We start from the raw sequence: 26,577 nt of genomic DNA on the forward strand, positions 1-26,577 counted from the left end.
CAGCCTCAAAAATAGAAAGGCCAGATTAGACTTTTCCAAATAACATGTAAAGAAGCCGCCCAGTTCTGGAACAGCGTTCTTTGGATAGATGAAACTAAGATCAACCTGTACGAGAATGATGGGAGAAAGAAAGTATGGAGAAGGTTTGAAACGACTCATGATCCAAAGCACACCACATCCTCTGTAAAACATGGTGGAGGAAGTGTGATGGCATGGGCATGCATGGCTGCCAAAGGCACTGGGTCACTAGTGTTTATTGATGATGTAACTGAAGACAGAAGCAGCCGGATGAATTCTGAAGTGTTCAGAGATTCAACCAAATGCAGCAAGGTTGATTGCACGTCGCTTCACAGTACAGATGGACAATGACCCAAAACAAATTGCGAAAGCAACCCAGGCTTTTTTTTAAGGCAAAGAAGTGGAATATTCTGCAATGGCCAAGTTAATCACCAGATCTCAACCCCATCGAGCTGCATTTCACTTGCTTAAAACAAAACTTAAGGCAGAAAGACCCATAAACAAGAAACAACTGAAGACAGCTGCAGTAAAGGCAGGGCAAAGCATCACAAAGGGTGAAACCCAGCGTTTGGTGATGTCCATGGGTTCCAAACTTCAGGCAGCCGTTGCCTGCAAAGGATTCTCTACAAAATATTTTAAGAAAAACATTTTATTTATGGTAATGTTAATTTGTCCGATTACTTTTGAGCCCCTGAAATGAGGAGGCTGTGTAGAAATATGGTTGCAATTGCTAAACATTTCACAAGATATTTTTGTTCAACCCCTTGAATTAAACCTAAAAGACTACACTTCAATTGCATCTCAGTTGTTTCATTTTAAATCCAATGTGGTGGCATGCAGATCCCAAATCATGAAGATTGCGTCACTGTCCAAATAATTCTGGACCTAACTGTATATATATATATATATTTGGTATAATATTAGAATAGTATAAGTTGTTTGAAAAGTTAGTGTCCATTTAAGATGAAAGAAATATATGCAGACAATTTATACAGGTAATGCAGGTCCTTACAAATAAAAGTAAGAATGAGCTGAAGGACATGGCTATCATCAGGGTCCTGTGTACAGTAAAAATAAATGAAACCACCCTAACCTGGTGTCTAAAGGAGCAACTCATCCTGGTACACGTAGAAAACAGTACATCTAGCACTATATTTGCCTGCAGAGAGGCGCTAGTGCCCACTGATTGGCTCCACTTGCCCCTAATATGATGCTCTGGCGCTCACAGGCGTTTTATCAGTGAAATGCCCATGATGATTGGGTGGATTTTTGATACACTTGCCCAGGTTAGACCATTGTATGTTGTAAATATTGTAATCTAAGAATACTTGAGGTATTACTGTATTTGAATATTTTCACAGTCAGGTCAAAGATTAATAAGACAAAGTGACGTTCATTCCCATTTGCCCCTGCACATCTGTTGAAACCTTTGTCTGTTAACATTAGGCTTCTTTATGGACATTTGTAAGATGTATTTGGGCACATTTTAGACATTACATTTATTTTGCAGGAAATAAATGTGACATCAGGCACTTTGAAAGGTAACAAAGCCACATTTTCACAATTGTTAATAGATGCCTTATCAACATTATTGTTGAATATATAAGGTATTTTTAATTTACTGATTGTTTGGCAATTGTAGTAAATGCATTGTCTTTTATTTGTGTGCAAATCTTGAGATCACTCTCCAGCGTTCAGCTTTTATATATCAACCAAGACGCCAATCTGACTGTACATATATCATTGAGTGGGCGCTCCCGTAACCATGATATTTAGTGGCTGATTTCCTCCAGCTGCTATCTTGTGTTTACCAACAGGGTGTCAAGCACTGATACAGAATCTGGCTCTGCATGGTAAACCTGTGAAACTGTAATTGTTCTCTTTGCCAGGTGACTGTCAGCTTCTTGGCTTTTCACACCTGCCAGAAGAAAAGAGAAGAAAGAACATTTAGCAACACATTGTATTGTCTATTGGCCAAATCTCCAGGACAACACTGCGTCTGATAGAAATCCAAAGGGGACTCGCAGCAGTGCAGTCTCAGGGTTTAGGCCTGTAACTTCAAGTGATTGTCTACCTTTTTTTTAATGTACACTAAACTGCCTTTTATTAATTTCTTCCGGCGGGTCTTTTAAAGTGCTAGTCTGTTTTTATAAGATGGAGTTAAGAGTAGCTATAAGGAGCATCTCTCGCTCTGGAGAAGCTGGCACATTCGTCCATTACACAAATATGTGTAACTTGATTTGTTTTTTTAATAGTAAAGCATTTTGTAAGGGGAAAAAGTGGGTTTTTCATTTTTTTACTTTTTTACTAGTCCCACTAGGGGACTTTAATATGCGGTCCTCTGATCGCTATTATAATACACTGCAAAACTTTTGTATTGCAGTGTATTACTGTCTGTCTGTTTAAAACGGACAGGCATCTGCTAGGACATGCCTCTGGCATGACCTAGCAGGCATTCACTACAGGCAGACATTGGGGGGCCTTTATTAGACCCCCGGCTGCCATCGGAGACACAGATACTCGGCGATCTTATCGCCGGGTGTCAGTGGAATGAGAGGGAGCTTCCACCCTCTCTCCAAAACCACTCAGATGTGGCGCTCGCTATTGAACTCCGCATCTGAGGGGTTAAACGGGTGAGATCGATACTTATATCAATCTCACCCGTTCGAGCAGGGATGAGCCTAGCCCTCAGCTACCACTGGTAGCTGAGAGCAGGGAGATTTAACGGCTCCCTGCTCTGTTTATTTATTCTGATGCAGCGCCGTGAAAAGGCTTATGCATCAGAATAAAGCCCATTAGTGGCCGCCGTGAAAAGGCTTATTGGTGGTCACTAACAGGTTAATCCTTTACAGAAAGTAAGTTCCACAATTCTTCTGCATTTTTGGGTTTTACCCCACACGTTCTCTATGAGATTGAGGTCAGGGGATTGGGCTACCCACTCCATTACCTCAATCCTGTTTATCTGTAACCAAGATGTTGTTCGCTTACTGGCGTGTTGTGGGTCATTGTCATGTTGAAAAACCCATTTCAAGGGCATTTCTTCTTCAGCATAGGGCAACATGATCTCCTAAAGGGATTTTGACATATTCAAACTGATCCATGATCCCTTGTATGCGATAAATAGGCCCAGCACCTTGGTATGAGAAACATTGCCATATCATGATTTTTGCAGCACCATGCTTTACTGTCTTCACAGTGTACTGTGGCTTGAATTCAGTGCTCGGGGTCATCTGACATACTATCTGCGGCCACTAGACCCCAAAAGTACAAATTTGCTTTCATCAGTCAACAAAATGTTGCGCCATTTCTCTTTTGCCAGTCAATGTTTTCCTTGGCAAATTTTAACCTATTCAGGACGTGTCTTTTTTTCAACAAAGGGACTTTGCGGGGAGTTCTTACTGGTAACTTGACTTCACTTAATCGTCTTCTGATTGTAGCAGTACTCACTGGTAACTTCACTTCTTCTTGGATCGTTCTGGAGGTGATCATTGGCTGAGCTTTTGCCACTTTGGCTATTCTTCGATACATTCGAACAGCAGTTCCCCGCTTTCTTCCGTGTCTTTCAGGTTTTGGTTGCCACTTCATGGCATTTGAGATCATTTTAGCTGAGCAGCCTATAATTTGCGGCACTTCTCTATATGTTTTTCCCTCTCCAATCAACTTTTTAATCAAAGTTTGTTATTCATCAGAACAATGTCTGAAAGGACCCATTTTCCCCAGGATTTCAGAAGGAAATGCACAATAACCAACATGTGCAACATTTGCCACTCTCCTACCTTAAATAAGGGCCAAAATTGACAGAATGAAATACTTCACCAATTTAACTCCTCACTGCTATTATTTTGAACAAGCCCCTTTCAATTAATGATTAATTCCTCAAAATGAAAGTGGCATGCATGTCCTAATTATTAGCTCTGTTTTTTTTCTAGTACTCTACTACACTTAGGCTGGATTCACACAAACGTTGCGAACCTCGGACGTGAAAAACTGCAGTTTTTCACGTCCGAGGTGCATCTGTGCTGTACGCTTGGGGTCGCGTTGTCACGCATTCCCAATAAACTCACATAAACACGCATTTCTCACGGATCCTTCATACGGTTCGTTGAAACAACTGCCGTGTGAACGGCCCCATTGAATTACATAGGCCTGTGTGCTGATCATTGTTTTAACGGCCGTTACATGGACGTATTACACGTTCGTGTGAATTAGGCCTTAGTGTATGTTCACATGGCCTATTTTCAGACGTAATTCGGGCGTTTTACGCCTCGAATTACGCCTGAAAAGACGGCTCCATTACGTCTGCAAACATCTGCCCATTGCTTGCAATGGGTTTTAAGATGTTCTGTTCAGATGAGGTGTAATTTTACGCGTCGCTGTCAAAAGACGGCGTGTAAAAATACGCCCGCGACAAAGAAGTGCATGTCACTTCTTGGGACATTTTTGGAGCCGTTTGTCATTGACTCCATTGAAAAACAGCTCCAATAACGTCCGTAAAAGACGCCGTGAAAACCACGAGTACTTGCAAAAACGTCTGAAATTCAGCCAGAAAACAGCTCCGTAATTTCAGACGTATTTTGCTACTGTTTGTGAACATACCCTTACATGTAAATTATTTGCTAAAAACATTGATTTATCAGGTTAATGACGTTAGACCGCTATTTTTTTTACACTATATATATATATATATATATATATATATATATATAGCAGACAAAAAATGGCGACAGCACCCTGCAACACTAATGCCACCTAAACCACTAAATATAAATAAATATGCACTAAAGCTAAATCTACTTACAAATAGGGAGGTTCTTAGTGCACATTTTGATCAAAAAGTGTTAGCCCACCTGCCACGACAAGGCGACCTCTGTAAGGTGGGTACCTACGCTGCACATACACCCAGAACTGGGACTAAGCCTACATATATACCTGGGGATGGTAGGATCCAGCATTGAACTGATTAAAATCACCCAGGGCAGAATGGGAGGAGTGCAAGAACAACAAGTGGAGGCAGTCACTAACCCCACATATATGGATCACATAAACAGAACAAAAAGTTGAACAGCACATTCCAACTAAATGATACAAAATGTATGCAGGTGCAAGAACACCTGTGACTGCAAAAATACAGCAGACAAAAAATGGCGACAGCACCCTGCAACACTAATGCCACCTAAACCACTAAATATAAATAAATATGCACTAAAGCTAAATCTACTTACAAATAGGGAGGTTCTTAGTGCACATTTTGATCAAAAAGTGTTAGCCCACCTGCCACGACAAGGCGACCTCTGTAAGGTGGGTACCTACGCTGCACATACACCCAGAACTGGGACTAAGCCTACATATATACCTGGGGATGGTAGGATCCAGCATTGAACTGATTAAAATCACCCAGGGCAGAATGGGAGGAGTGCAAGAACAACAAGTGGAGGCAGTCACTAACCCCACATATATGGATCACATAAACAGAACAAAAAGTTGAACAGCACATTCCAACTAAATGATACAAAATGTATGCAGGTGCAAGAACACCTGTGACTGCAAAAATACAGCAGACAAAAAATGGCGACAGCACCCTGCAACACTAATGCCACCTAAACCACTAAATATAAATAAATATGCACTAAAGCTAAATCTACTTACAAATAGGGAGGTTCTTAGTGCACATTTTGATCAAAAAGTGTTAGCCCACCTGCCACGACAAGGCGACCTCTGTAAGGTGGGTACCTACGCTGCACATACACCCAGAACTGGGACTAAGCCTACATATATACCTGGGGATGGTAGGATCCAGCATTGAACTGATTAAAATCACCCAGGGCAGAATGGGAGGAGTGCAAGAACAACAAGTGGAGGCAGTCACTAACCCCACATATATGGATCACATAAACAGAACAAAAAGTTGAACAGCACATTCCAACTAAATGATACAAAATGTATGCAGGTGCAAGAACACCTGTGACTGCAAAAATACAGCAGACAAAAAATGGCGACAGCACCCTGCAACACTCAAAAAGTGTTAGCCCACCTTGATCAAAATGTGCACTAAGAACCTCCCTATTTGTAAGTAGATTTAGCTTTAGTGCATATTTATTTATATTTAGTGGTTTAGGTGGCATTAGTGTTGCAGGGTGCTGTCGCCATTTTTTGTCTGCTGTATTTTTGCAGTCACAGGTGTTCTTGCACCTGCATACATTTTGTATCATTTAGTTGGAATGTGCTGTTCAACTTTTTGTTCTGTTTATGTGATCCATATATGTGGGGTTAGTGACTGCCTCCACTTGTTGTTCTTGCACTCCTCCCATTCTGCCCTGGGTGATTTTAATCAGTTCAATGCTGGATCCTACCATCCCCAGGTATATATGTAGGCTTAGTCCCAGTTCTGGGTGTATGTGCAGCGTAGGTACCCACCTTACAGAGGTCGCCTTGTCGTGGCAGGTGGGCTAACACTTTTTGATCAAAATGTGCACTAAGAACCTCCCTATTTGTAAGTAGATTTAGCTTTAGTGCATATTTATTTATATTTAGTGGTTTAGGTGGCATTAGTGTTGCAGGGTGCTGTCGCCATTTTTTGTCTGCTGTATTTTTGCAGTCACAGGTGTTCTTGCACCTGCATACATTTTGTATCATTTAGTTGGAATGTGCTGTTCAACTTTTTGTTCTGTTTATGTGATCCATATATGTGGGGTTAGTGACTGCCTCCACTTGTTGTTCTTGCACTCCTCCCATTCTGCCCTGGGTGATTTTAATCAGTTCAATGCTGGATCCTACCATCCCCAGGTATATATGTAGGCTTAGTCCCAGTTCTGGGTGTATGTGCAGCGTAGGTACCCACCTTACAGAGGTCGCCTTGTCGTGGCAGGTGGGCTAACACTTTTTGATCAAAATGTGCACTAAGAACCTCCCTATTTGTAAGTAGATTTAGCTTTAGTGCATATTTATTTATATTTAGTGGTTTAGGTGGCATTAGTGTTGCAGGGTGCTGTCGCCATTTTTTGTCTGCTGTATTTTTGCAGTCACAGGTGTTCTTGCACCTGCATACATTTTGTATCATTTAGTTGGAATGTGCTGTTCAACTTTTTGTTCTGTTTATGTGATCCATATATATATATATATATTTATATAAATAGCATTCACAAAAATGTAGTCCAAAAACATGGCTAGAGCTGCTTTTTTATAGTTTGATCAGTGAGTTAGCATTGAAGTTAAATGTACACTACCGTTCAAAAGTTTAGGGTCACTTAGAAATTTCCTTATTTTTGAAAGAAAAGAACAGTTTTTTTCAATGAAGATAACATTAAATTAATCAGAAATACACTCTATACATAGTTAATCTGCTAAATGACTATTCTAGCTGCAAACGTCTGGTTTTTAATGCAATATCTACATAGGTGTATAGAGGCCCATTTCCAGCAACCATCACTCCAGTGTTCTAATGGTACATTGTGTTTGCTAACTGTGTTAGAAGGCTAATGGACACTGGCGTAGCTATACGGGTCGCAGCGGTCGCAATTGCGACCGGGCCCCCGAAGCCAGGGGGGCCCACAGCCCCCCGCACCACATCAATAAAAAGTTACTATATTAACTCGGGCCGCAGGCCCCTGTTACTATAGTAACAGACTGTACTTACCTTCCTGGTTCCGGATCGCAGCGGAGGTCCTGACGTCAAGCGCTGTCACAACGCTATGCGCCGCGCACAACATCGAGAGGACAGAACTTCCGCCGCGGCTGAAGAGGAAGGTAAGATTAGCCCTGACTGGCAGGGTCCGACTCCCGGGACCCGCCAATCAGCTGTTTTGAAGGGGCCGCAGCACTCGTACGAGAGCTGCTTCACCTTCATTCCGGTCACACTGTGAATCGGTGTCAGCGATTCACAGTGTGAGCGAGTAGTGAAATGAAGGGGAAGCAGCTCTTGTACGAGTGCTGCGGCCCCTTCAAAACAGCTGATTGGCGGGTCCCGGGAGTCGGACCCTGACACATCAGCTATTGATGGCCTATCCTGAGGATAGGCCATCAATGTTTAGGGACAGCACAACCCCTTTAAGCCTACTATGTAGCAGGCTTAGGGGGCCCATGAGACAGGATCACAGATTGTGTGATCCTGTCTGCTGGGCCCTGTATCTAAACCAATCACATGGTAGGCTTAGATACATGGCCCATGTGTGATCCTGTCTGATAGGCCCTGTATATAAGCCTACCACACTGTAGGTTTAGATACAGGGCCCCAGCACACAGTAATCTTATACTATATAAGATTACTGTCTGCTGGACCCTGTATCTAAGCCTACCTTGTGGTAGGCTTAGATACAGGGTCCCACAGACAGTATCACACATGGGCCCTGTATCTAAGCCTAACACATGTGTTACTAATCATTTTTTTGGTGTGTTTTCTTACAGGTTCGGTTGTTGGACTACGTCGGATTCCAGGACTACTTCGATGACGGCTTTTTTTTTATTATCAATAAAATGGTTAATGAGGGTTGTGTGTTTTTTTTTTAATTTCAATAAAATATTTTTTCTATGTCTTTGTGTTTTTTTTTTAAACTATATTACTACCGCCTTAGTAATGGCCGCCGGCTGATTGACAGCATCCATTGCTAAGGCGGGGCTTAGTGTTAGCCGGTGCAGAGGCTAACACTAACCCCCTTTACTACCCCGGTACCCACCACCACCAGGGGTGCTGGGAAGAGCCGGGTACGATCAAGTACCTGACCATCTGTAGTGATGGTCGACCACTGGGGTGGCCGCAGGCTGGTATTATCAGGAGGGGAAAGGCCAAAAACAGTGGCCTTTCCCACCCTGGTGATGCTAGGCTGCTGCTGCTTTATTGTATCTGGCTGGTTATGAAAAATGGGGGGGACCCCACGTCATTTAAAAAAAAAATAATTGGAAAGAACGATGTCGGGCCCCCCCCCAATTTTCATAACCAGCCAGATACAACACAGCAGCAGCAGGCAGCATTACCAGGGTGGTAGGTGCCACTATTTTGGCCTTCTCCAGTCTAATACTACCAGCCTGCGGCCACCCCGGTGCCTGCCCGTCACTGCAGATGGTCGGGTACTGGTTCGCACCCGGCTTTTCCCAGTACCCCTGGTGGCGGTGTGTATCGGGGTAATAATGGGGGTTAGTGTTGGCCTCTGCACCTGCTAACATTAAGCCCCGCCTTAGTAATGGAGGTTGTCAATCAGCCGGCGACCATTACTAAGGCGGTGATAATAAAGTTTAAAAAGATACAAGCACATAGAATTTTTTTTTTATTGAAATAAAAAAACACAACCCTCATTAACCATTTTATTGAGAATAAAAAAACGCCGTCATTGAAGTCCTCGTATCCGAAGTCCAAAAACCTGACCTGTAAAAAAACACAAACACACAAAAATAATCAGTAACACATAAAGAAGCAAAATTATTATTCTTACCTTTCCTGGGTCCAGCGCTGGAGCCGCAATGTCAGCGAGCTGAGTCCTGTATCTAATCCGATCATGTGTGATACTGTCTGCTGGGCCCTATATCTAATCCAATCATGTGTGATACTGTCTGCTGAGCCACTGTATCTAATCCTATCATGTGTGATACTGTCTGCTGAGCCACTGTATCTAATCCTATCATGTGTGATACTGTCTGCTGAGTCATTGTATCTAATCCTATCATGTGTGATACTGTCTGCTCAGCCACTGTGTCTAATCCTATCATGTTTGATACTGTCTGCTCAGCCACTGTATCTAATCCCATCATGTGTGATACTGTCTGCTGAGCCAATGTATCTAATCCTATCCATAGTTTATAGGGTCGTAGTGATACAGATATGCTATGCTGTCTCCTATACACACATTTTTTTTTGGGCGGACACATATGTATTGGGGCTATTTCCCCTGAGGGTATGTTCACACGGCAGCGTCCGTTACAGCTGAAATTAGGGTGCTGTTTTCAGAAGGAAACAGCACCGTAATTTCAGCCGTAAAGGCATGTGCAGGCGTCTTTCGCTGCGTCCATTACGGACGTAATTGGAGCTGTTTTTCCATGGAGTCCATGGAAAACGGCTCCATTTACGTCTGAAGAAGTGACAGTCACTTCTTTGACGCGAGCGTCTTTTTTACACGCCGCCTTTTGACAGCGGCGCGTAAATAATAATGACCGTCGGCACAGAACATCGTAAGACCCATTCTAATGAATGGGCAGATGTTTGCAAACGCGTTTGAGCCGCATTTTCGTCTCTAAATAAGGTGTGTGAACCCAGCCTTAGTGACGCCCCTGGCTGCTAGTACTGCATTGTTAGGTCACTTAGGAGACCCAGCGATGCAGCTGAAAGCTGCAGACCGTCGGCCATGAGAAGTTTGCGGGGGGGAGGCCCAATAAGAACTTTTGCATCGGGGCCCATGAGCCTTTAGCTACGCCCCTGCTAATGGATGATTAGAAAACACTTGAAAACCTTTGTGAAATTATGTTAGCACCGCTGTAAAGAGTTTTGCTGTTTAGAGGAGCTATAAAACTGACCTTCCTTTGAGCTAGTTGAAAATCTGGAGCATTACATTTGTGGGTTCGGTTAAACTCTCAAAATGGCTAGAAAAAGAGAGCTTTCATGTGAAACTCGACAGTCTATTCTTGTTCTTAGAAATGAAGGCTATTCCATGCGAGAAATTGCCAAGAAACTGAAGATTTCCTACAACGTGGTGTGTACTACTCCCTTCAGAGGACAGCACAAACAGGCTCTAACCAGAGTAGAAAGAGAAGTGGGAGGCCCCGCTGCACAACTGAGCAACAAGACAAGTACATTAGTCTCTCTAGTTTGAGAAATAGACGCCTCACAGGTCCTCAACTGGCAGCTTCATTAAATAGTACCCGCAAAACACCAGTGTCAGTGTCTACAGTGAAGAGGCGACTACGGGATGCTGGCCTTCAGGGCAGAGTGGCAAAGAAAAACCATATCTGAGACTGGCTAATAAAAGGAAAAGATTAATATGGGCAAAAGCACACAGACATTGGACAGAGGAAGATTGGAAAAAAGTGTTATGGACAGACGAATCGAAGTTTGAGGTGTTTGGATCACACAGAAGAACATTTGTGAGACGCAGAACAACTGAAAAGATGCTGGAAGAGTGCCTGACGCCATCTGTCAAGCATGGTGGAGGTAATGTGATGTTCTGGGGTTACTTTGGTGCTGGTAAAGTGGGAGATTTGTACAAGGTAAAAGGGATTTTGAATAAGGAAGGCTATCACTCAATTTTGCAACGCCATGCCATACCCTGTGGAAAGCGCTTGATTGGAGCCAATTTCATCCTACAACAGGACAATGACCCAAAGCACACCTCCAAATTATGCAAGAACTATTTAGGGAAGAAGCAGGCAGCTGGTATTCTAGCTGTAATGGAGTGGCCAGCGCAGTCACCAGATCTCTACACCATAGAGCTGTCGTGGGAGCAGCTTGACCATATGGTACGCAAGAAGTGCCCATCAAGCCAATCCAACTTGTGGGAGGGGCTTCTGCAAGCATGGGGTGAAATTTCTCCCGATTCCCTCAGCAAATTAACTTCTAGAATGCCAAAGGTATGCAATGCTGTAATTGCTGCAAATGGAGCATTCTTTGACGAAAGCAAAGTTTGAAGGAGAAAATTATTATTGACTATTTCAGCTTGACTATATTTTCTAGTCATTTTGCAACTCATTTGATAAATATAAGTGTGAGTTTTCATGGAAAACACAAAATTGTCTGGGTGACCCCAAACTTTTGAACGGTAGTGTATGTTTATTTTTGTCTGAGAAAAACATGTGCATTTTTATAACTGAAGTGACACTCCATTCTGGGCTACGATGCTAGCACATTCTTATCATAGTTTCTCTAGGTACCTGCGCAGGGAGGGCCGCACAGAGGGTTCGGTTGTGAGTGTGTTACCTGCAACGCTCTTTATTTAGTGTAAGTCCCCGTTGGCTACATTGTTCTTCACTAAACTCACAGACACATTTGCAGTTTTTAGGATTTAAAGTTCTTCGCCGGCCACATGGTGGACAAGTAGATCTGTGATGAGGAACAAAGAGTATTTAGTAAATTGTAGTTTTGTCATGTTATACGGCAAAATTGTAAACATTTAGAAATAATTTTAACCCCTTCCCTCTTTAGCCACTTTTGACCTTCCTGACAGAGCCTCATTTTTCAAATCTGATATTTCACTTTATGTGGTAATAACTTCGGAATGTTTTCACCTATCCAAGCGATTCTGACATTGTTTCTCGTGACACATTGGACTTTATGTTACTGGCAAAGTTTGCTCAATACATTCAGTATTTAAATGTGAAAAACACCAACATTTTGCGAATAATTACAAAAATTAGCATCTTTCTAAATTTAAATGTATCTGCTTGTAAAACGGGCAGTTATACCACACATAATAGTCGCTAATTAACATCCCCCACATGTCTACTTTAGATTGGCATCGTTTTTTGATAATCCTTTTATTTCTCTAGGACGTTACAAGGCTTTGAACTTTAGCAGCAATTTCTCACATTTTCAAGAAAATTTCAAAAGGCTATTTTTACAGGGGCCAGTTCAGTTGTGAAGTGGCTTTTAGGGCCTTATATATTAGAAACCTCGTAAATGTCACCCCATTTTAAAAACTCCCCCCTTAAAGTATTCAAAACCGCATTTAGAAAGTTTCTCAACCCTTTAGACGTTTCACAGGAATTAAACCAAACTAGAGGTGAAATGTACAAATTTAATTTTTTTGTTGTTGCAGAAATTTTATTTTAATCCATTTTTTTTTGTAACACAAAGTTTTACCAGAGAAACACAACTCTATATTTATTGCCCAGGTTCTGCAGTTTTAGGAAATATCCCACATGTGGCTCTAGTGTGCTTATGGACTGAAACACAGGCCTCAGAAGTAAAGGAGCACCAAGTGGATTTTGGACACTCTTTTCTATTAGAATATATTTTAGGCACCATGTCAGCTTTGAAGAGCTCTTGTGGTACCAAAACAGTGAAAACCCCTATTTGGGAAACGACACCCTTCGAGGAATTTATTTAGGGGTATAGTAAGCATTTTGACCGGACAGTTTTTTTGCAGAAATTTTTGGAAGTAGGCCATGAAAATGAAAATCGACATTCTTTCAAATAAAATGTAGGTTTAGCAATTTTTTTTTCCATTTCCACGAGGACTAAAGGAGAAAAAGCACCGCAAGATTTGTAGAGCAATTTCTCCCGAGTAAACGGCTGTTTGGACACATGGCAGGGCTGAGAAGGGAAAGAGCGCCATTTGGCTTTTGGAGCTCAAATTTAACAGGAATGGTTTGCGGAGGCCATGTCACATTTGCAGAGCCCCTGAGGGGACAAAACAATGAAAGCTCCCAAAAAGTGACCCCATTTTGGAAACTACACTCCTTGAAGAATTCATCTATGTGTGTAGTGATCATTCTGACCCCACAGGTGTTTCATAGAATTTATTAGAATTGGGCAGTGAAAATAAAAACAATCCTTTTTCTTCAATAAGATGTAGTTTTAGCTCAAGATTTTTAATTTTTTCAACAAATAAAGGAAAAAAATAACCCCAACATTTGTAAAGCAACTTCTCCCGAGTACGGCAATATGTGGTCATAAACTGCTGTTTGGGCACACGGCAGGGCTCAGAAGAGAAGGAGCGGCATTTGCTTTTGGTTCGCAGATTTTGCTGGATTGGTTTCTTGACACCATGTCTTTTGCAAAGCCCATAAGGTACCAGTACAGTGGAAACTACCCAAAAGTTACTCCATTTGTGATACTACACCCATTGAGGAATTAATCTAGGGGTATAGTGAGGATTTTTACCCCAGAGCTGTTTCATAGATTTTATTTGAATTGGGCAGTGAAAATAAAAATTAAATTTTTTTTCCAATAAGAGTTAGCTTTAGTGCAAAATTTTTATTTTCTCAAAAAATAAAGCAGAAAAAGAACCCCAACATTTGTTAAGCAATTTCTCCCGAGTATGGCAATGCCCCATATATGGTTATAAACAAATTTTTGGGCACATGGCAGGGTTCAGAAGGGAAGGAGCACCATTTGGCTTTCTGGCTACAGATTTTGCTGGATTGGTTTCTGGTCGCTATGTAGCATTTTCAAAACCCCTGTGGGACCAAAACAGTGGAAACCCCCCAAAAGTGACCCCCATTTTGGAAACTACACCCCTCAAGGTATTCACCTAGGGGTGTAGTGAGCATGTTAACCCCGCAGGTGTTTTGCATAAATTAGTGTGCACTCGATGTTGCAGAGTAAAAATGGGATTTTTCAATAGATATGCCAATATGTGGTGCCCAGCTTGTGCCACCATAACAAGACAGTTCTCTAATTATTATGCTGTGTTTCCCGGTTTTAGAATCACCCTACATGGGACCCTAATCTTTTGCCTGGACATTTGACAGGGCTCAGGAGTGAGAGAATACCATGCGAAATTGAGGCCTAATTTGGCGATTTACACAGAATTGGTTCACAATTGCAGAGGCTCAGATGGGAAATAATAAAAGAAACCCCCCAGAAGTGACCCCATTTTAGAAACTACACCCCTCAACACATTTATTAAGGGGTGTAGTGAGCATTTTCACCCCACAGGTCTTTTCCATAAATAAATGCGCTGTGTATGGTGCAAAGTAAAAATTTATATTTTTCCCCAGAATTGCCAATTCAGTGGCATGTATGTCGTGCCCAGCTTATGCTACTGGAGACACACATCCCAAAAATAGTTAAAAGGGTTCTCTAGGCTATGGCGGTGCCATATATGTGGTATTAAACTGCTGTTTGGGGACACTGTAGGGCTCAGATGGGTGGGAGCGCCATTTGGCTTTTGGAGCGTGGATTTTGCTTGGTGGTAGTTTTGTTTGGAGTTTTACTGGTGTTTCAGTTTATAATGTGGGGGTACATGTAAGCTGGGCAGAGTACATCAGGGGCATAGTCAGGGGGTATAATAATGGGTAAACCATAAAATAATCCATAGATGTGTGTTATGCTGTGAAGAATCATTTCTGTACAGGCCGGTGTCGCACTGATAAATGGTGTCTTTACTTATCCCCCTTTTGGTCCACATTCCGCACCTTTGCAGTTTGGGGAATTTTGCTAGGAAGTGTTGTCCTGGTATAATACGGGCATCCTCGCTTCTAGCAGATATATTTGGGCCCTCCCCTTCCTGGTTCCCTAATTTTAGAGCCCCGATAAATCGCCTCTTGAAACAGACAAAATGTTCCCCTCTGATCTGCACAACTGCATATTTTTTATTTCCTGACTTATGGAAGCCTTAACTAATTTTATTTTTTCATAGACGTAGCGGTATGAGGGCTGTTTTCTTTGCGGCACGTGCTGTAGTTATTATTGGTACGATTTTGGGGTACATGCGATCACGTTTTTGATCACTTTTTATCCTATTTTTTGAGAGGCAAGGTGACCAAAAAACTGCAATTCTGCCATATTTTTTTTAGGGGTTTTTTATACAGCGTTCACCACGCGTTATAAATTACATGTTAACTTTATTCTGTGGGTCCGTACGATTCCGACGATACCTAATAGCACTTTTTTATGTTTTACAACTTTTTGCACAATAAAATTACTTCTGTAAAAAGAATGTATTTTTTCTGTCGCCATGTTGTGAGAACCGTAACTTTTAAATTTTTCTGTCGATGGAGCTGTATGAGGGCTTCTTTTTTGTGAGATGAGCTATAGTTTTTATAGGCACCATTTTTGAATACATGCGACTTTTTGATCACTTTTTATTTCAATTTTTGTAGGGCAAAGTGACCAAAAACAGAAATTCTGCCATTATTTTTTAAGGTTTTTTTACGCCGTTCACCGCGTGGAATAAATAACATAATATTTTTATAGTTTAGGCTGTTATGGTCGCGACGATACCAAATATGTATGGTTTATTTTGTTTTTTCAATAATAAATAAATTTTTCCCTTCCCTTTTCCCGTCCCTTGGTTGAACTTGATGGACATGTGTCTTTTTTCAGCCGTACTAACTATGTAACAATGTAACTATGTAATAAAGGACTTGATAAGGGAAAAAGGGCGATTGTGTTTTATTTTATTACTTACAATTTTTATTATATTTTTTACAGCTTTTGTTTCACATTTTTTTTCACTTTTTTTTACACTTTACTTTAGTCCCACTAGGGGACTTGAAGGTCCAACTGTCAGTTTTTTTTTTTTCTAATACATTGCACTACCTATGTAGTGCAATGTATTAGATCTGTCAGTCATTCACTGACAGCAAGCCGATTAGGCTTCGCCTCCGAGCGGGGCCTAATTGGCTTCCGTAATGCCAAACAGGAGGCCATTGTTAGGTCTCCTTGTGTCATAATAGCAGTCGGAAGTCTTGCGATTGCAGGGCACAGCTGCCGATCTGCTAGCAACCACAAAGATGCAGCGATCACATCCAGTCGCTGCATCTGAGGGGTTAATGGCAGGGATCGGAGCTAGCTCCGGTTCCTGCCGTTACAGGTGGATGTCAGCTGTAACATACAGCTGATATCCACCGCTGATGACGCCGGCTCATCTCCTGAGCCGGCGCCATCTTGCTGGCGGCTACGGAAGCCTTTCAGGCCCCGCCTCTGGGAGGGGGCTGGAAGTTTTCCATGCTAGGCACACCGGGAGGCCAGTATTAGGCCTCCGGTTGCCATTGCAGCCACCGACACCCCGGCGATTTCATTGCTGGGGTGTCGATGAGCTGCAAACACCTTAAATGTAGCCATCGGTTTTGACAGCTGCATTTAAAGGGTTAATGGCGGGGATCGAAGCTAACTTCGGTCTCGGACGTTACAGCAGGATGTCAGCTGTCAGATACAGCTGAAATCCGGGGATGATGGCACCGACTCAGCTTCTGAGCCGATGCCATTCATATGTCGTAAGTATACAACATTTTGCGGGAAGAACTGGCTTTCCATGTCGTATACTTTAGTGAGAGAAAAAAACAAGATAAAACGGCGCTGCTTATAAAAGGGTACGGTTTATTGGAAGGAATGCTACGCGTTTCGGCGCCGGACCGGCGTCTTGATCAGGCATGTCGCAGGGTTAAAATACACAAGTATATATACCCAATAGTATAGGTAAAACAAAAACTGATTGGACCAGTTCAGACCAGCCTCCTGATCAAAAACCGCCAAAACCAGCAGGTCAAAGTTCAGACATTGAAACAATTATATAAAACCAAAGTAAAAACAAAGCACTACATCATGTGACAGGGAAATAACAATATATGACAAAGTGGTTAAAATAGTTAAAATAGGTATATCAAACATAAGACAGATATATGTAAGACCCTGTCTCGAAATGCCGAACTACATAGAGGATAATATCATATTAATACAAAACAGGGTGAACTGTACATGAAAGAGCCACCAAGTGGTTTGCGGTAATAAAACTAAAACATAAAAACATTACTGAAGTACATACGTGAGAGAGGCTAGAAAGAAACATCGGCCGTTGTATGTTGCCAGGAAACACATACACAATACAATCCGGAAGGGGTACAGCGGTCTCAGTGGAACGCATGGTGGAGCGTTGTCAGGGAAACCTATGACAACAATATCCCGGAAGTGAAGCACAATGACACGCATAGTGGACCGCAGATGCGGGCGATATGCTGGGGTTATAAAAAACAGGATTACCTGATTCATACAATAGTAAATACCATTGAAGGTTTTAGGGGAATAATACAGGACCTAACCCGGGGATTTTTAGACAGTTAGGACGGCAATACTAGATACAGTGGCCGAGAAAACTCAATGTCGATTGGGACATGAGCGGACTATAGATAATGATTAATGATAGTATTATAGAGCATACCAAACCGTGAAAAATAGTATGAACCACCTCAGCTACTAGAAATGCTCATAAATGTTAAGCTAAGATTACATAGCACAATGATAATAAACTTACAACAGAAATGTATAAAAATGAAAGTAGAAAGGTTATTGTAAAATAATCATATAAGGCATATGAGAAGCGAAAATTACAAGAAAAGTTATATTAATCGTCACGGCTTCTATATCATTATTCCAATATTCCATGATCAATGTCATATCTTCTATAAGACTTTTATATCATTATTCCAATACGGAAGTATGGTTGAAAGTGGTTAAAAAACAAGGTCAACAGTTATACACACATGAAATCATTAGTCCAATGCGGACTCTGTGATATCATTAAGACCATTGGGATATAACGTTCCCAGTTTATATATCCAGAAATTTTCCCTTTGTTTTAATCTGGTAAATCTATCGGGTATATCGATAGGTATTCTCTCTATAGGAGTTACGGTAATAGTGCTACAATTACAGTTATGTACAGCGGCACAATGGCGAGATACACTATGTTTAACGAAACCGGTACTGACATTAAATCTGTGCTTATTTATCCTATTCCTGAGGGTTTGGGTAGTACGACCCACGTATTGACGGTCACATGTGCATTGTAGTAGGTATATTACATAGGATTGTATTGTGTATGTGCTTCCTGGCAACATACAACGGCCGATGTTTCTTTCTAGCCTCTCTCACGTATGTACTTCAGTAATGTTTTTATGTTTTAGTTTTATTACCGCAAACCACTTGGTGGCTCTTTCATGTACAGTTCACCCTGTTTTGTATTAATATGATATTATCCTCTATGTAGTTCGGCATTTCGAGACAGGGTCTTACATATATCTGTCTTATGTTTGATATACCTATTTTAACTATTTTAACCACTTTGTCATATATTGTTATTTCCCTGTCACATGATGTAGTACTTTGTTTTTACTTTGGTTTTATATAATTGTTTCAATGTCTGAACTTTGACCTGCTGGTTTTGGCGGTTTTTGATCAGGAGGCTGGTCTGAACTGGTCCAATCAGTTTTTGTTTTACCTATACTATTGGGTATATATACTTGTGTATTTTAACCCTGCGACATGCCTGATGAAGACGCCGGTCCGGCTCCGAAACGCGTAGCATTCCTTCCAATAAACCGTACCCTTTTATAAGCAGCGCCGTTTTATCCCGTTTTTTTCTCTCACTACAATATTACATTGGCATCTCCACGGGGATTGCGTCTGGGATTGGCAGCAGCTTATCGATACAAATTACATGCCGGTAATTTGCCACTGAACAGGTGAGCATTTATGTACCGTTTTTGCTCCCTAAACTATTGATCACGCTACTTGGCGCCGTGTCTTTTGCTCTTTCCTTAGTAATGTCGTATACTTATGACAAATGTCAGGAAGGGGATAAGGGCCAGTTCACACAGAGTTTTTTTACGCGGAAACCACGTCGGAAAACGCGTTAAAAAACGGCCGAAAATGCCTCCCATTGATTTCAATGGGAGACGGAGGCATTTTTTTCCTGCAAGCGGAAAAACCGTCTTGCGGGAAAGAGAAGTGACATGCCCTATCTTCGGGCATTTACGTCTCTGACCTCCCATTGACATCAATGGGAGGCAGAGAAAGCATATTTTGCAGCGCTCAATGGCGGAATTTTGAGGCAGATTTTCCGCCTGCAAAAAACTCTGTGTGAAGGATGCTGTAAATCTAAAGTGGTGTAATAAACCCAGCATCTGTGATGCAACAAGAAAATACAGATGTGTATTGGAGAGTTTATGAGATTATATACTGTCTACCTACTCATTATGATACAATAATGGGCCACAAATGTTTCCCCTTAACCCTTTCAGGACCGAGCTCATTTTGGCCTTCAGGACTAGCCCCATTTATTCAAATCTGACATGTGTCATTTTATGTGGTAATAACTCTGGAATGCTTTTGCTTATTCAAGCGATTCTGAGATTATTTTCTCGTGACATATTGTACTTTATGTTAGTGGAAAAATTTGATCAATAAATTCATTGCTTATTTGTGAAAAACATCAAAATGTAAAGAAAATTTGCAAAAATTATGATTTTTCTCATTTTAAATGTATATGCTTGTAAAACAAATAGTAATACCACACAAAATAGTTGCTATTTCACATATTCCATATGTCTACTTTATATTTACATAGTTTTTTTAACATTATTTTATCTTTCTAGGACAATACAAGGCTTAGAACTTTAGCAGCAATTTCTCACATTTTCAATAAAATTTCAAAAGGCGATTTTTACAGGACCAGTTCAGTTCTGACGTGGCTTTGAGGGCCTGATGTACTAGATAGACCCCATAAATCACACCATTTTTAAAACTGCACCCCTCAATGTATTCAAAACAGCATTCAGAAAATTTCTTAACCCTTTAGGCGTTTCACAGGAATTAAAGAAAAGTAGAGGGGAAATTTAAAAATGTTATTTTTTTTGCTGAAATTCATTTGTAATACATTTTTTTCTGTAACATGGAAGGTTTTACTAGAGAAATGCAACTCAATATTTATTGCCCCGATTCTGCAGTTTTTAGAAACTTCCCACATGTGGCTCTAGTGTGGTAATGGACTGAAATACAGGCCCCAGAAGCAAAGGAGCACCTAGTGAATTTTGGGGCCTCCTTTTTTTAGAATATATTTTAGGCACCATGTCAGGTTTGAAGAGGTCTTGCGGTGCCAAAACAGTGGAAATCCACCAAAAGTGACACGGTTTTGGAAACTATGCACCTCAAGGAATCTATCTAGGGGTATAGTTAGCATCTTGACCCCACAGGTCTTTTGCTATATTTATTGGAGTTTGTCTGTGAAAGTGAAAATCTACTTTTTTTCTGAAAAAATATATAAAAAAATTAATATTGGCAAGGAATAAAGAATAAATAGCACCTCAAAACTTGTAAAGCTACTTCTCCCAATTTATGACAATACCCCATATGTGGTACTAAACTGCTGTTTGGACTCACGGCAGAGCTCAGAAGGGAAGAAGCGCCATTAGGATTTTGGAGCGCAGATTTTGCTGGATTGGTTTTCAGAGCCATGTCGCATTTGCAACACCTTGGAGCGACCAATACAGTGGAAACCCCCCAAAAGTGACCCCATTTTGGAGACTAACAACAATGGAAATGAGACCCAAATAGTTGGCGGGCAAATTTACGATCAATAGAAATGGATGCCTGCCGGCAAAAGGCCCTTTTTAACAACTACTAGCAAGGTAAAATTACAACATTTTTATTGTGCTATCTTAGCAAAGGACACACTACATAGAAGTTAAAAATTCATGTTCACTGCTGATATAAACCAGCATAGTGCAATGTGTGCTTGTAACGAGATACAAAGTGTCAGCGGCTCCAGCACGCTACACTGAGACCAGAGTCAGAGACAGTATCAGGGATCAGCAGTAACAATTTTTTAAATTCAAAGAAGCCCCTCCCACATGTTTCACTGCAGATGCAGCGCCTTCAGGGGTATCGGGGCTAGTGACGGCGCGCCGCGGAATTCTCAAGGCTATATGCACGGTAAATCAGTCTCACCTGTAACTTCATTAATGTGTGGGGGGGGGAATAGAAATTGAATTGGAGGATCGAGCCTCCACAGCAGTAATGGACAAGCGAAAGGACGAATAGCAAGCTCGGCATATGAGGATCAATAGGCCATAGTATAGTGGCGCATTCCCAGTGGTCCACTTGGAGGAGATAGAATCTCATAATCAATGGTATAATAGCGCGTGCGCAGTGGTCCACTTAGAAGAGACAGAATCTCACAGTCAGGAAGGGATTCCCGCTGGAGCGCATGCGTGAAAATCGGTATGTAAATACCGAAGGAGACAGAACGAACTCCAAGGGCTATGATGCATATAAGTATGACTATCCATTTTAGTAATGGTGTCTAATTCCAAATGCGAGCCGCATATCGAGATCGCAATACATATCGCATCTGTAATAAAATTACCACACTCATGTCGAGAATGACATACTGAGAATAAAAAGAAAAAGAAAACATGGCGCTGCCGTCAAAAATTGTTAGTGTATGTGTCATTAAACCAAAAATTTTTGGGTGAAAAAGTAAGAATGATGAAAAAGAGGTACCAATAACTGCCATTGTGGCAATATTAAAGATCATTCAGATAATAATTATCAGCGTGTCACCAAAGGGAGAACACATTCATAATGGCTAACCACCACTAGGTGATCATACTCGATTAGTGCCATATTTATAGTAGTTCAATAACAAAAGCCACAATAGGTACGGAGAACTAGTTTTCCAAAGGATCAAAGAAAAGCCGCAAAGGTAAACCCCTCATTTAGGCCACCTGGACTGAGGGTGCCCAGCTGATGGATCCAGCGGGCCTCCTCTTGTAGCAGCCTGCGGTCTAAATTGCCAGCTCTAGGGCCCAATTTGATCTGGGTGATACCCCAGAATTGTAGAGAGCGAACATCGCCCCCATGCATAAACCGAATATGTCTGAACTGTTTTTCCCACGTAGAACTTAGGACACGGACATTTGGCGACATAGACTACACCTTTACTTTGGCAGTTGATGAACTGTCTAATTTGATATGATCTACCATCAAGTGGGTTGATAAATTGTTTAACTGTAGACATCAGATAACAAAACGAACAGCGGCCACAAGGTTGACAACCTACAATTGACGACTTAAGACAGCATTTAGATGTCACAATAGGTCCAGAGTGATGGCTGTGTACCAAATAATCGCGCAGGTTCTTACCTCTGCGATAGGTAATGCTGGGAGTATGACAGACTACGTCTCGAAGGTCAGGATCAGCCAAAAGGATTGGCCAGTGTCGCTGCAGGATCTCCCGTACCTGACGAGAGCCCGCATCGAAAATGCCAATACACCTGATGTTGGTCGATACCGTAGGTTTAATGGTATTTCGAAGTTGTTGGGTATCTGCTGATGTTCGTTCATACAGAAGTTCCTTCCTATCTGTAGCACTTCTTAGGGTACCCACGTGCACAGAATTTGGAAAATAATCCATCCCATTCCAATTCAAAGGACCGCTCGTCGGAGCAGTTCCTTTTGGCTCGAAGGTATTGCCCAATGGGAATACCCTTCTTGAGGGCCGGGGGGTGGTAGCTTTCCCAGAGCAATAGACTGTTGGTCGATGTTGGTTTCCGTGAGATGTCCGTATGTACACCACCAGCAGGATCCAGAGAGATTTTGAGGTCCAGGAAGATAATCTCCTTTTTGTGAATAACATGTGTGAACTTCATGCCCACCTTGTTATTATTAAGTGTGATCGTGAATTTATCAAATAGAGTCAAATCGCCATCCCAGAGGAGGAGAATATCATCGATAAACCTCCCCCAGAATAGGATGTGGCAGGTGTAGGAGGACAGTTCCTCGGTGAATACTACAGTATCTTCCCACCACCCCAAAAATAAATTTGCATAGGTCGGTGCACAAATTGTGCCCATGGCTGTACCTTTTATCTGTTGATAGAATTTATGATCAAACAGAAAGTAGTTATGTGTCAACAAAAAACGAAGTAATGACAATAGAAATTTATTATGTGCATGAAATTGAATGCCCTTAGTGATAAGAAAATGGGCAACTGCAGTGAGGCCAAATTCGTGCTGGATATTGTTATACAATGACTCATCATCGATACTAGCAATAAATGTGGATGGAGTGACGTGAATCTCCTGGATCCTGTTGATGGTGTCCTTGGTATCTTTAAGAAATGACGGCAATGAGGTGACAAAAGGAGAGAGGATCTCATTGATATATGTACTTATTCCCTGGGTAAGGCTGTCATTACCTGACACAATAGGCCTGCCCGGGATGGGGCGGGAGGCCTTGTGAATTTTTGGTAGGGCATAGAAAGTCGCCAAAGTAGGACAAGGATTGTACATCTGTTTAAATTCATCACTGGTGATCAGATTCTGTGTCCTTGCTTCAATAAGCAGTTGAAACAGATCCTTTAACCTGTTAGTGACCGGCCCATAGTCTTTTTACGTCGGTCACTAACGGGCCTTATTCCGATGCTATAGACTTTTTACGTTGCGGCATCGGAATAAGTAAACAGAGGCAGCTGAGGGCTGGGGGCGTTCCTGCTCTGCCGGGTGAGATCGATATAAGTATCGATCTCACCCGTTTAACCCCTCAGATGCGGTGCTCAATAGTGAGCACCGCATCTGAGTGGTTTTGGAGAGAGGGAGGGAGCTCGCTCTCTCTCCCACCGACACCCGGCAATAAGATCGCCGAGTGTCTGTGTCTGCGATGGCAGCCGGGGGCCTAATAAAGGCCCCCAGGTCTGCCTGGAGCGACTGCCTGCTAGATCATGCCGCAGGCATGACCTAGCAGATGCCTGTCCATTTTAAACGGACAGGCATAATACACTGCAATACTTAAAGCGTCTTCAGGGGTATCGGGGCTAGTGACGGCGCGCCGCGGAATTCTCAAGGCTATATGCACGGTAAATCAGTCTCAGCTGTAACTTCATTAATGTGAGTGGCCAATAGAAATTGAATTGGAGGATCGAGCCTCCACAGAGGCTTAATAAAATCTGTAAAAATGTAATAAAATTAGCAAAAATACAAAATGAAAGGCAGGTGGCCAAGGATAGTAAAACAAATCCCCAAAAATTCTACAAGTATATAAATGCTAAAAAGCCAAGGTCTGAACATGTAGAACCCCTAGATAGTGGTAATGGGGAGTTGGTCACAGGGGATCAAGAGAAGGCAGACTTACTAAATGGGTTCTTTAGCTCTGTATATACAACTGAAGAAAGAGCAGCTGATGTAGCCGGTGCCAGTGCTGTTAATATATCAGTTGATATACTCAATTGGATGAATGTAGATATGGTCCAAGCTAAATAAAATAAAATAAATGTGCACAAGGCCCCGGGACCAGATGGGTTACACCCTAGAATTCTTAAAGAGCTTAGTTCAGTTATTTCTGTCCCCCTTTTCATAATATTCAGAGAATCTCTAGTGACTGGAATAGTGCCAAGGGTGCCTATTTTCAAAAAGGGCTCTAGGTCTTCCCCGGGTAATTATAGACCAGTAAGCTTAACATCCATCGTGGGGAAAATGTTTGAGGGGCTATTGAGGGATTATATACAGGATTATGTGACAAAAAAATTGTATTATAAGTGACAGCCAGCACGGTTTTACTAAGGACAGAAGTTGTCAAACTAACCTAATCTGTTTTTATGAAGAGGTGAGCTGAAGCCTAGACAGAGGGGCCGCTGTGGATATAGTGTTTTTGGACTTTGCAAAGGCATTTGACACTTTGCCCCATAGACGCCTAATGGGTAAATTAAGGACTATAGGTTTAGAAAATATAGTTTGTAATTGGATTGAGAATTGGCTCAAGGACCGTATCCAGAGAGTTGTGGTCAATGATTCCTACTCTGAATGGTCCCCGGTAATAAGTGGTGTACCCCAGGGTTCAGTGCTGGGACCACTATTATTCAACTTATTTATTAATGATATAGAGGATGGGATTAATAGCACTATTTCTATTTTTGCAGATGACACCAAGCTATGTAATATAGTTCAGTCTATGGAAGATGTTCATGAATTGCAAGCAGATTTAAACAAACTAAGTGTTTGGGCATCCAGTTGGCATATGAAGTTTAATGTAGATAAATGTAAAGTTATGCATCTGGGTACCAACAACCTGCATGCATCATATGTCCTAGGGGGAGCTACACTTTGCGGATTCACTTGTTGAGAAGGATCTGGGTGTACTTGTAAATCATAAACTAAATAACAGCATGCAGTGTCAATCAGTTGCTTCAAAGGCCAGCAGGATATTGTCGTGTATTAAAAGAGGCATGGACTCGCGGGACAGGGATGTAATATTGCCACTTTACAAAGCATTAGTGAGGCCTCATCTAGAATATGCAGTTCAGTTCTGGGCTCCAGTTCATAGAAAGGATGCCCTGGAGTTGGAAAAAATACAAAGAAGAGCAACGAAGCTAATTAGGGGCATGGAGAATCTAAGTTATGAGGAAAGATTAAAAGAATTAAACCTATTTAGCCTTAAAAAAAGACGACTAAGGGGGGACATGATTAATTTATTTAAATATATTAATGGCACATACAAAAAATATGGTGAAATCCTGTTCCATGTAAAACCCCCTCAAAAAACAAGGGGCACTCCCTCCGTCTGGAGACAAAAAGGTTCAACCTGCAGAGGCGACAAGCCTTCTTTACTGTAAGAACTGTGAATCTATGGAATAGCCTACCGCAGGAGCTGGTCACAGCAGGGACAGTAGATGGCTTTAAAAAAGGGTTAGATAATTACCTAGAACAAAAAAGTATTAGCTCCTATGTGTAGAAATTTTTCCCTTCCCTTTTCCCATCCCTTGGTTGAACTTGATGGACATGTGTCTTTTTTCAGCCGTACTAACTATGTAACAAAAGAAATAGAGGACCTGATATTGACAAAAGAGGCTACAAGACCAAGAAGGGCCTAACAACACTGATAGTCCTGATAGACGTTTCTTTGGTATTGTGGGACATAGTTGGGCCGAGGAATGTAAAATCTGTATGCTTTTTTTTTCTTTTAAAAGTCAACCATAGGTACAGATTTACCGCCTGAAAGAACGATTAAAATAAAGTTTATTATTGGTTATTATTAAAAGTATGGCTCAACCGGCCACTATATCCAGAAACCAGGCACAAGCAGGTGATAGGCGAAAGGGAAAGTGTCCAGGGTGATGGTATGTATCTAACACCCAAAAACCACCTCTC

At 41.6% G+C, this 26,577-nt stretch overlaps 1 protein-coding gene across 1 annotated transcript in view; it reads right to left on the reverse strand.

The window, feature by feature from the left end:
* Window positions 1-651: 651 nt before the first annotated feature.
* Window positions 652-26,577, reverse strand: part of LOC142660595 (vascular endothelial growth factor A-like) — a 58,852-nt gene continuing 32,926 nt past the window's right edge. Inside the window, exons 8-9 of the mRNA XM_075837257.1 lie at window positions 11,912-12,034; window positions 652-1,936 (exon numbers count right to left, since the gene is read on the reverse strand). Coding sequence (XP_075693372.1) covers window positions 1,915-1,936; window positions 11,912-12,034 — 145 coding nt within the window. The 3' untranslated portion in view covers window positions 652-1,914. The remainder of the gene's footprint in view (window positions 1,937-11,911; window positions 12,035-26,577) is intronic.

Source organism: Rhinoderma darwinii, chromosome 9 (genome assembly GCF_050947455.1).
Source record: "Rhinoderma darwinii isolate aRhiDar2 chromosome 9, aRhiDar2.hap1, whole genome shotgun sequence".
Classification (NCBI taxonomy): domain Eukaryota; kingdom Metazoa; phylum Chordata; class Amphibia; order Anura; family Rhinodermatidae; genus Rhinoderma; species Rhinoderma darwinii.